This window comes from Delphinapterus leucas, chromosome 13 (genome assembly GCF_059928025.1).
Source record: "Delphinapterus leucas isolate spDelLeu-1000000601 "Yukka" chromosome 13, BTC_Dleu_Yukka2, whole genome shotgun sequence".
In the NCBI taxonomy this organism is placed as follows: domain Eukaryota; kingdom Metazoa; phylum Chordata; class Mammalia; order Artiodactyla; family Monodontidae; genus Delphinapterus; species Delphinapterus leucas.
Window position 1 is genome coordinate 14,488,184 of NC_143141.1, and position 12,073 is coordinate 14,500,256.

Genomic DNA, 12,073 nt, shown 5'->3' on the forward strand with positions numbered 1-12,073 from the left:
ACCCTTAAATTCCATCCACCCTCCTTCCTGCCACATTGTGTAGTAGCAACTCTAGTCCCCCTTAATAGGCAGGATCAGTCAACCCATGAAAGCCCATGAGTCCTTTTATTATCTATTTCCTGGTGGCATGGTGGTCTTGAAATGGCCAGGTGACCTTCTAGTCTCTGCTTCCACTTCATCAGAACCATTTTATATCCCTCACGGAAGCATCCATCTTTCAAGTACTAAAATTATTGAAAAGCAGAGTTCAGAGGTTTGAGGATGAGAAGCAGAAGTGTTGTGAGTGGGTTAGACCAGTGATTCTCAAACTTTAACATGCATATGAATAAATAGAGAGTTTTACTAAAATGCAGATTCTGATCCATTAGCTCTGGAGTAGGGCCTGAGATTCTGCAAGCTCCTAGGAGTTTCCAGTGAACTGGAACCACAGCCCATGAAGCACACTTTGAGTTACAAGGAGCTAGCGTTAGGCTTAATCATAAGAAACACCACCCTCATTTCCTTGGTTCCTGAACCTTTAGATTCTGGCTAAGATCCAGTACCTCGTGTTGGTCACTAGTTCAGAGAGGAAACTGCATCCTCTAGGACAGCGTATCACCTCACAGAATACTGACTCCCACCTGGTTCTTTTCTGGAACTCTCCAAAGCTCTTGTAGCATTGTATAAGGCCAGCTGCCTCAGGGCATTGGGGTACATGATTAGATCAGTGATTCCCCAAAACATCAGTCTACTGTCATATTTCTTCTGCTGTAAACGAGGGCCCTTGGTCAGAAGCAATGTTGGGATACATCAAAATGAACAGGGCACTCACTGAGTCCACAGCTTGCTGTATGGCTGCCAGAAACATGGCAGTGGGAAAAGCAAGTCCACATACCCAATAAATGAATATTCCAGAAAAGAGTCTATGCTGCCCTTTCTATGAAGGAAGGGGCTTGTTATGATGAGCCTGCTCCCAGGATGCTGGCTGGTGCCTTAAGATATGGTACTGTCCTAGAGATACTTAGTCACTACTGCTGGCAACTTGGTGTCTGAGCAGGGTCATGGCCAGGTCGCCCTTGGTGAGAGGGATGAACATTGCTGAGCCCATGTGTTCCCTCTGTCTACATGACCACTGGTCCATGAGCCCATTGAACATGCAATATCATGTTGGGGTAAAAGGCTCATAGACATGCAAAGGGCTGGTCATCTCATCCGCCTGATTACCAAGAGCCTCCTCTGCCATCAGGACCTTTTGGTGAGCATTAGCAAGGACCACAAATATTTGCGTTCTGTGGGCCCATTCGTATAATTTCCAAAGCACCTCAACACCAATCGCTCAGTCTTGTCCCTTCCAAGTACCTCATCATCTATCCAGATTCTTACCTGGTGTTTTAAAATGTATCCCAGATTGGTTTTAATCAGGTATGGTAAGGCATGCAGACACAGAAATGGCTCATGGAGGCAGAAGCTTTTACTCACAGTTCCCTGGAAGTAGGAGGCACAACACCCCATGCAGGGCCACATGGAGAAGCACCAGGGTCAGTGAGGGGAAGATGTGGGCAATGACCTTTATCACGGTTTCTGTGGGAAAGGCAAAGCAAGGCAGAGTAAGCAAGCTTAGAACTGGCTAGTTGGAATAATTTCAGCAGGCTCTGGGGTGTAGGGGCTGCCTCTAGGTATCTGGTACCAGGTCCTGGGGTGATTAGGGCTGGGAAGTATTGGCTACCTATGAGAGCTCCATAAAGGAGGTAGTTTGGAGTATGGATACTGGATTGGGCAGTTTGCATGTTTGCTCTGGGGCAAGAATGTCTCAAGAATTAGCTAGTCCTAGAGGGGGCAGTCTCTCTCCAGTCAGCAGGACCCCAGATGCCACAGCATCAAGACTACAGAAAATAAGAAAATACAGTTAATAAACCTGGTGGCAGTATAAATGTATTACCTCAGGACATTTCTTCTTCCAGGCTAACTGTGCTGCTCAAAGTTCTGCCTGCAGGGAATTTCCTTCCCCACTCCCTCCAGGTCACCCCTGACTATACAGTTGTCCACTGTGAGCTCGTGCCAGCAGATGGTACAGACTCATCTGTCAACCAGCCTCACATTTGTCATTTCTCGGTCATTTGGCATAGGGAATTCCCCGTGAGGCTGAAGCAGGGCCCGGATGCAGGAGGAAATGTGAGAGGCTCAAGAAATATTAGTGTGACTGCATCGGAGAGGCTAAAGGTGAGGCGAAGCTAAGAGGTGGCTGACTTTGCTGTCTCCACAACTCATGGGGGAGACCTTTTGCAGGCTCCCAGGAGCCCTGGGAGCAGGGTCTGATGGGCTGTGGGGTCTCAGCCCGCCTCTGTGGCTCATGGAAGGTCAACAAGCTCTGCTTCCCACCTTTTATTATGGCCTAGGGTTACCACTGCTCTCCTATCTTCTCATTCCTGTGCTTGACCAGTCCAGAGGGAGTTCCCAGTTATGCTGTCAACTCTCCACTCTAGAGTTGCCCCCAGTGATAACCTCGCAAATCAGCAATAACTTTCTGTCTCTTTTTTGGATGCTGGCCCACCCAAGCTCCCCCTCATCTTGCAAGGAATTTTGGGTAGAATCCCTCAAACCTGGCAAGTTCTATTTCAAATCTTGGAAAAATAACTTACATTTGGTTTCTCTGAGGCCTAGGGGGGAAAACCATTTCCAGGTAATTTATTTATGGTTTCCGTGAATGAGTCACCAGTATTTCATTTACCTTGTGAAGCTCAGTGAGTCATTCTCAGACCCTTCCTTCTGCATGAAAGTGTTTTAAAGTGGAGGAGTACATGATGGAAACTTCTTTTAGGCTAACACTTCCAGCCTCCTCTCTGCCTTGGCTCCCTCACCTTTGTCTTCAGCCCCAACCCCCCTCCTGAGATTTAGTTTTGCCTTTCCAGAGGCCTGTTGGGCATTCTTCTTGGATGTTCTCTGGGACCCTCAGACTGTCCTCTGCCTCATGGAGCTTAGCTTCTTCTCCCTAAATTGGCTCTTTCTTTACTTTCTTGCTAGTGTGAGAGGCTCCATAACTATCCATCACTCATGTCCTGGCTTCACCAGGACCCTTTCATCCCATGTATACCTAGCAATCCATCTCATGGGGAGCATCTGCGGCTTTGCAAGCTATCTAATTTTGTCTTCTCAAAAAGCCACCTAGACCAGTATTTTCCAAAGTGTATTCCATCTCAACCTTGTTGAGACCGTTCTTTCTTTTCCATTCACAACACCCAACATTCTAATCCAGGCATTTAAAACATATTCACCTAGAACCTACTATGTGCCAAGAACTGTTTTGGGTACAAAAGATATAATGATGTGCAAGAAGAACTGGTCTCTACTCTCAGGGAACTTACAATGTAGGAAGAGAAACATCAGAATAAACAGATACTTTCAAAGCAGAGTGGTAAGTGTTATGACAGGGAACATGTATGATACCATGGGAGGAAGAAAGGAGAGGATACGTGAACTTTGGGCACTTCCTGGAGGAAATGACAGTTAAGTTGATATCTGAGGGCTGAAATCTGGAGGCAAAAGAAGATGCTCTATTAGGAAACTGAAAGAGGTTCGTTATAATTGGAGTGGAAAATTCGAGAAGGTATGTGTGAGGAGGAGAGCTTTTGGTGGAGGTAATCAATGTCCAGTTTATGCAAGGACTTGTAAGCCAATTTAAGGAATTGGGGCCTTATTGTAACAACAATAAGGAGCTATTGAAGGCTTTAAGCTAGGAAGGAGAATCATCAAATTTGGGTCATTCTGACTGGAATATGGAGGACGGATTGGGAAGGGGGTAGAGGTATAAAAACCAATCAAAAGGCTGTAGTTTTGTTCTAGGCAGGAGATGGTGGTGGTCTGAAGTAATGGTAGAGGGATGGAGAAAAGATAAGTTCAAGAGAAATAAGAGGGTGGAAGTGACAGAACTTGATTCATTGGCTGCGTTAGGTGAAGAATGCAGAACTTCCTAAAGGGAGAATGTCTAGTCTAGGGTTAGAAGAGGATGTCAAGAACAAAGCCCTGGGGAGGAATTGATGAGCCTGAGAAGTAGCCAGAAAGTTGAGAGGGAAATCAGGTAGTGTGCGAGAGCTTTTCAGTAAGTGATAGTTTCACATCTAGCTGAAAAGTCAAGCAAGTCAAGTGAAAAACTGAAAAAGGGTCCCTTACACCCCCTTGAAATATGTTTCAAAGACCCCAGTGAGGGCAGTTTTGATGTAACGGATGCAGTGCACTGAGTAAGTGAGGGATGAGGAAGTAGACACTGCAAGTGTAGGTGACCCACTGGAGAAGTTTGTATCTAAGCGTTGTGTCAAGGAAAAATATTTTTTTATTGTTGTTATCATTTTCCTTTGTTTTTAACCAAAGATACTAGAGTGTGGTTTGAACACTAAAAAGAAAAAGCCTCCAGAGAGGGAATTCAGGCTCTTGGCAGTATATCTGGATACCAGTGTTGGGAATTCCTGGATCTTGGGCCCCAGTATGCCATGGACTTTACAGCTGGACTAGATCTTGTTTGCTCCCTGATAAGGAGCCCGTTCTGCTGCAGATAACCTTGGTAGCATGTAGCATCTTAGATAGTAGTTTCTTTCTTTTTTTTTTTTTTTTGCGGTACGCGGGCCTCTCACTGTTGTGGCCTCTCCCGTTGCGGAACATAGGCTCCGGACGCGCAGGCTCAGTGGCCACGGCTCACGGGCCTAGCCACTCCGCAGCATGTGGGATCTTCCTGGACCGGGGCACGAACCCGTGTCCCCTGCATCGGCAGGCAGACTCTCAACCACTGTGCCACCAGGGAAGCCCCAATAGTAGTTTCTTTTGATGGACTAAGCCAGCCTTGTTTCCAGGGGACTGTCTTGTTTTTCTAAATAGAGAAGTCCTCTAATTAGTCTATTGTGCCACATGTTTCAGAGTCACAAAGACAATGGAGATTCACCAGAACTGCCTTCATGTTTGAAAGATATTTTTGCTGGGTATAGAATTATAGGTTGACACTTTTTTTTTCTTTTAGCACTTTAAAGATGTTATTCCATTTTCTTCTGGTATTCATTGTTTCTGATAAAAAGTCAGTTATAATTCTTATTGTCATTCCCCTGTATGTAATGTCTTTTTTCCCTTGCTTAAGATTTTCTCTTTGCTTCTTAGCAGTTTTACTATGATGTGGCTAGGTGTGGTTTTCTTCATATTTATCTTGCTTCAATTCATTGGATTCCATGGTCTTGTGGGTTTGATATTTTGGTCAAATTTTGGAAATTTTGAGTCGATATTTCTTCAGATAATTTTTCTGTCCAATTCTCTTTTTGCTCTCCTCTAGAATTCCTATTCCATATGTGTTAGACTGCTTGATGCTGTTCTACAGGTATTGAGACTCTTCATTCCGCACCTGCCCTCCTCCAATCTAGGCTTCAGCCTGGTTGACTCTATTGTCTTGTCTTCAAGTTCACAAATCTTTTTTTGTGTCCAAGCTGCTATAAATTCCATTCAATAATTAAAAAAATTTTTTTTCAGATATTGTATTTTTCAGTTCTAGGATATCGTTTAGTTCTTTTTAAAAATTTTCCTTCTTTCTCTTGAAATCTCCCATCTCTTCACTCATTATATCTACCTTTCCCTATAGATTCTTTAACATATTTCTGCTTTTTAAAGAAAATAATATTGAACCCACCCTTTTTCTCCTAGGATAAGTGTCTTGTTAAGTGGTGACAGAAGAAAAATTTAGCTTTATAACAAAATATTTGTTAATAAGTTGCTGTATATCTTCTTTGGTGAGGTGTCTTTCAGATCTTTTGCCATTTTAAAAATTGGGTTATTTTTGTTGTTGTTGAGTTTTAAGTATTCTTTGTTTATTTTGGATACAAGTCCTTTTTCAGATATATGTATTGCAAATATTTTCTCCCAGTCTGTGGCTTGTCTTTTCATTCTCTTAACAATGTCTTTTGCAGAGCAGAAGTTTTTTATCTTAATGAAGTCTAACTTACCAGTTTTTTTCTTCCATGGGTCACACTCTTGGTGATGTATTAAGATTCATTGACAAGCTCCAGGTCACCTAGATTTTCTCCTGTGTTATCTTATAGAAATTTTATAATTTTGCATCTATCATTTAGGTCTGTGATCCATTTTGAGTAATTTTTTGGAAGATGTAAGATCAACACCTATATCTATCAATTTTTTTTGAATGCAAATATCCAGTTGTTCCCAGCACCATTTATTGAAAAGACTATCTTTTCTCCATCGATTTGCCTTTGCTCCTTTGTCAAAGATCAGTTGACTATATTTATGTGGTCTGTTTTGGAGCTCTATTCTATTTGTCTAGTCTATCTGACATATTTATCTGTAGTTTCACTAATACCACACTGTCTTGATTATTGTAGCTTGTGTCTTGAAGTTAGGTAGTGTCCATTCTCTAACTTTGTTCTTCTTCTTCAGTATCATATTGGCTATTCAGATCTTTTGCCCTTCCATATAAACTTTAAAATTAATCTGTCAATGTCCACGAAACAATTTGCTGGCATTTCAATTGGGATTACATTGAATGTATAGATCAAGTTGGGAAGAACTGACATCTTGATAATACTGAGTCTTCCTATCCATGAACATGTAACACCTCTCCATTTATTTAAATCTTCTTTGATTTCTTTCATCGGAGTACTGTGGTTTTCCTCATACAGAGCTTTTGCATATTTTGTTAGGTATATTCCTAAGTAATTAAATTTTTTGGTGCTACCATAAATGGTATTTTTCTTTTAAATTTCAAGTTCCAGTTGTTCTTTGTTGGCATATAGGAAAGCAATTGGTTTTTATATTTTTTATATGATTATTTTATATATTAACCGTGTGTCCTCAAACCTTGCTATAATTGCTCATTAGTTCCAGGTTTTTTGGTTTTGTTTTTGTCAGTCCTTTTAGGTTTTCTATATAGACAGTCATGCCATCTGAAAAAAAAGACAGTTTTATGCCTTTCTTCACAGTCTGTATACTTTTTATTTCATTTCTTGTCTTATTGCATTAGCTAGGACTCCCAGTATGATAGTGAATAGGAGTGTTAAGAGGGGACCTCTTTATCTTGTTTCTGATCTTAGTGGGAAAGCATCTAATTTCACACCATTAAGTGTGATGTTAGCTGTAGTGTTTTTTGTAGATGTTCTTTGTCACGTTGAAGAGGTTCCCCTCTATTCCTTTGCTGAGAGTTTTTATCATAAATGGGTATTGGATTTATTAATTATTGATTCATTTTCTAAAAGATATGGGCCCTTGGCACATTTTAAGTTGGGTTTTGTCTTTTTATTATTGAGTTGTATGAGTTCTTTATTATTTGGATACAAATACCATATCAGATATTGATTTGCAAATATTTTTTCCCATTTTGTGGGTTGTCTTTTCACTTTCTTGATGGTATCCTTTGAAGTACAAAAGTTTTAAATTTTGACGAAGTCTAATTTATCTATTTTCTTCCTTCATTGCTTGTGTTTTTGATGTCACATCTAAGAAAACATTGTTTAATCCAAGGTCACAAGAATTTACTCCTGTGTTTTCTTGTAAGAGTTCTTACACTTAGGTCTCTAATACATTTTAAGTTCATTTTTTGTATATGGTGTGAGGTAGAAGTCCATCTTCATTCTTTCACATGTGAATATCTGGTTGTCTTAACACACATTTATACTTTTTAAAGTCTTTGCTAATTATAAAATCTAGGTCAAATATGGATCTGTTTCTATTGACCAGTTTTTCTCTTAACCATGGAGTATGCTTTCCTGTTTCTTCATATATATAGCTTTTCTTGTTTATTGGACTGTTATGTATAATACATCATAGGAACTCTAGACCTGCATTGCCTTCTCGTGAAGAACGTTAATTTTTGTTCTCACAGGCAGTTAAATTCTGACAGATCATCTTGACCTTGTGGCAGCTAGGTTTTACGTTTTATTGGGGCAGGTGTATTTCAGTTTTGCTCTTAGTCCTAGAGCTAATCTCTTAGTCCTAGAGCACAATTTTTATTCCTAAGGTATGGCCTTTTAGGTGTTTCACTGGAAATTCCCAAATGTTTACCAAGCTCCTCTAATTTGGCAGAACTTGAACTCCAAGGTCTATTTCTCCTCCAGTGGCAGAAACTGAATCTCTCTTCAACTCTCAGTTTTCCAGCTGTATTTTACTCAGTCACCTTGGAATATTACCTGATTCTGTGCAATTCAGGAGCCAGCCAAGAAATTGAAAGGAATTTATATGTGGATTTGGGGGCCTACACCCTTACGGCTTCCCTCTTACTGGGGATTTTTCCTTTTCAGTTTCCAGCACCATTGGCAGTCTCAAACTCTATTTACCACTTCCTCAGGCAAATAAGACTATGGGTTTCTTCTGGAGTTCTATCTGCCCCATGATTTGCCAGCTAGGGAGTTTCCTTAACTACATCAGCATGGATTTACTCTGGTGTGGTCCCCTTATTTCAAGAGTTGGATCCTTTCCAGTTTCTGCCAGCTTTTGATAGCTTTTCTAGCCTTCAAACAGTTGTTTTAACACATTTTGTTCAGGGAATTCCCTGGCGACCCAGTGGTTAGGACTCTGCGCTTTCACTGCTGAGGGTGCGGGTTCGACCCCTGGTCGGGAAAGTAAGATCCTATAAGCCGTGTGGCGCAGCGCGGCAGGCAATCAATCGATCAATCAATCAATAAAATAAAATATTTTGTTCAGAGTTTATTATCGTTATTGGCAAGAGGATTAGTCCAATACAAACTACCCCACCATTTCCAAAAGCCAGAAGGAACAGACTAAGGAATTTGGACTTTATGCTGCAGGCTAGAAGATTTTAAATGGAGGATTAAAAGGTTGAGTTCATGCTTTTGGGGAGATTAGTATGGGGATCGTTTGTAGAATGGATTGGTGAGGGGAAAGCCAAGAGACAGGGAGGCAGTCAGGAGACCCCTGCAGTAGTTCAGGAGAGAGGGGACCAAGGCCTCAATTAGGAAAGAGAGACAGTAGAAATGGAAAAGTATGGTCACATGGGGGAGATTAAAAGAAAAGATCCAGTTTCTGAGAGGGACTATGGGGATTTCCCACATGGAAGGGTTTTTTTGTTTGTTTTTGTTTTTGCTTATTTGCCACACCATGGCATGCGGGATCTTAGTTCTCCGACTAGGGATTGAACCCACGCCCCCTGCAGTGGAAGCATGGAGTCCTAACCACTGGACCGCCAGGGAAGTCCCTGGAAGGGTTTTTAAATGACCAATGAGGATTACCATCATTCCATATCAGAGAGTCTGGCCAGGTTAAAGTTTATTCCAGGGTGTGTCTCTGTGGAGGCTTGAAAACTTTATTCACCTGGTGTTAGTCCTGGGCAAATGACCTGACTGAAACCTGAGTCACTGCTGGTCTTCAGGTCTCCCTGGCTCACCTGAGGGCTATTGAAGGCCACCTAAAGTCTACTTAGAGCTTGAGCCTGGGTCAGTTGTGGAAACAGCCTGTTTGCCCCCAGCCCCAAGGTCTGGAGTAGAACTGGACCAACCAGGGGAAAGATAGGAAAAGGGGTTACCAATGCAGGCCACTCTGCCTGGACACATCTCAGCATCCACTGTCGGGGCCTGTTCTCTTCAAGTTGGCAGCCATTCCTCCTTGACCTTTTCTGCTAGCTTTGTTGCTTTCTCCTTCAACAGGTCAAATGGATGATGTACTGGATTATATTTGCACTTTTCACCACAGCAGAGACATTCACCGACATCTTCCTTTGTTGGTAAGTACTGCAGGAATTGGGACTTTTCCAGGAAAGATGTTGCCAAGTGTCAGGGAGAGGTGGGAAGGTCTGAAAGCAGTCTCAAACCTTATTAGCACAGAGAAGCAGGTGCAGGAATGCTAACTGGAACATTTCAAATCAATTAGGCTGTAAAATTGTTCTTCAAGTAAATAGTTATTGGATGACCATGTAAGAGCAGGTATTGTTCTTACAGTGATATAATGATGGGCAAGATAAACACAATTCCTCAATTAATGGAGCTGGTAAAGAAGCATTCTTATGTGAAAAAAATAAAAAGGAGAAAAACAGTACACAAAAGTGTGCAATAAAACTAAGTTTCTCCCCTACACCATTCACTCTCACCGTTACTGCTTTTCACAGTTGTATATACTTTTTAAAAATGTATGCGTGTGTATACGTACACACATATACACATACTTTTCCTTTTTTAAAAAACAATAGTACTGTAGTATACCTAACAGTTCTCACTTTGTTTCTTAAATTTATTTTTGAAATACTTTGACATAAGCATAAATAGATCTACCTACTTTTTTAAAGGCCACATAGAATTTCATGGTATAGATGGATCATAATTTATTTAATCAGTCCCCTTTCGATGGACAGCTTTTTCTCTCTCATAAACAATGCAGCTATTACAGCAATGGACCAAGTGAAAATCATAAGCTAGGTGTTTGTATTCATATATTGTGTCTTAGCTGAAAGAGGCTGTGAATAATATACAGTATCCTGTTTGTATCTAAAGGGTCTGAGTTTGTGCACATGTGAATGTGTGCTAAAAATAGTGTGGAAAATACTTGTCTGTTAGCAAAAGTTATTTCTGCAACTTGGGATCATGGGGTCAGTTTCACATTTGCTGTGTTGTATGAATGTTTTACCATGATCAGGTTTCATCAGGGAAAATAATAAAGATATTTCCATTTTGGGAAAAAAAAAAAGTTCTTACCCCAAAAAGGATTAGCCTGGACTTACCCTCTGGAATGTCCTAGATCAAAGACATCCACTTCTCTGAACACCACTTCACTGAATCCTGTCTTGGGTCAGTGGCCTTAATGACCTCAGTGTGTAGTTTTTCCCCTGAAGGAGCCTGGCTTTCATCTCTACTGGGAGAGATAGATGTCTCAGCTATTATGGCCTTAAGCTGGAAGGAAGGAATCTGGATTACCTAATTCAATATGCTTGTGCCGTTCTGCCCTGTCCTGTGCCCAGATAAACGACAGACTGAAGACGGGGCTGGGTCTCCACCACTGGAGACGGAGCTCTGCTGAGCCATTTTTGCATCTTCCCCAGACCTCAGAGGCTGGTACTAGGAGGTGGACCTCATTTTGTGCAGAGCTACAGTGGGGAGGTTCCTGTCTGTCCTGCAGAGGTGAGAACAGGCCAGACCCAGTGAGGATTGTGTAGTCGATTAAAGAGCATGGCCAGCACTTCATGTCGTGCAGCCTTCTTAATGATGCCCTCCTTCTGTCTGGTGCCAGGTGGCCTCCTGCTGTCCTCCTGTCTCTTATCATGAACAAAGCGGGGAGAGCGTTAGTCTCATGAGCTCTTTCCCGGGGGTTTCGGGCATCTCAGCCTTGCTGCTCTTTTCTGGGTGGAAATCCTGCCTGATGATGGATATGCTGCTCCCTGGTAGCTGGAACATGTTTTACCCATGGCCCTGGAATTTTAGTCTCACGCCTAATAAGTGCTCAACAACTTTTTCTGGGATGGATTTGATTTTGATTTGGGGAGATGTATTACTTTTCTTTTATTTTTTTAATTGAATTTTTGTTTATTTATTTCTTTCTTTTTGGCTGCGTCGGGTCTTGGTTGCGGGATCTTCAATGCAGCATGTGGGATCTTTCGCTGTGGCGTGTGGGCTTCTCTCTAGTTGTGGTGTGAGGGCTCAGTAGTTGTGGTGCGCCGGCTTAGTTGGCCCGCGGCATGTGGGATCTTAATCCCCCGACCAGGGATCGAAGCCACATCCCCTGCATTGGAAGGTGGATTCTTAACCACTGGACCACCAGGGAAGTCCCAGTGTATTACTTTTCTGTTGCTGCAGTAACAGATTACCACAAATTTAGCAGCTTAAAACAATACAAATTTATTATTTCACAGTTTCTGTGAGTTAGAAGTCCAGGTAGAGTCAACTGAGAACTCTGCTGAGGAACTCACAAGGCCAAAACCAGGGTGTGGGTCAGCCTAGGCTCTTATCTGGAGGCTCTGGGGAGATTCCACTTCCAGGCTCATTCAGGTTGTTGGCAGAATTCAGTTCCTTGTGGCTGTAGGACTGAGGTCTCCATTTCCTTGACGTGTGCCACCCTGTCATCTTCAGGCCAACAATGGCACGTCATCTCCATCTTCTTCTGTTACCAGCCAGAG

At 42.0% G+C, this 12,073-nt stretch overlaps 1 protein-coding gene across 1 annotated transcript in view; it reads left to right on the top strand.

The window, feature by feature from the left end:
• REEP1 (receptor accessory protein 1) overlaps window positions 1-12,073 on the top strand; it is a 109,760-nt gene that overhangs the window by 59,480 nt on the left and 38,207 nt on the right. Inside the window, exon 3 of the mRNA XM_089922862.1 lies at window positions 9,618-9,694. Coding sequence (XP_089778988.1) covers window positions 9,618-9,694 — 77 coding nt within the window. The remainder of the gene's footprint in view (window positions 1-9,617; window positions 9,695-12,073) is intronic.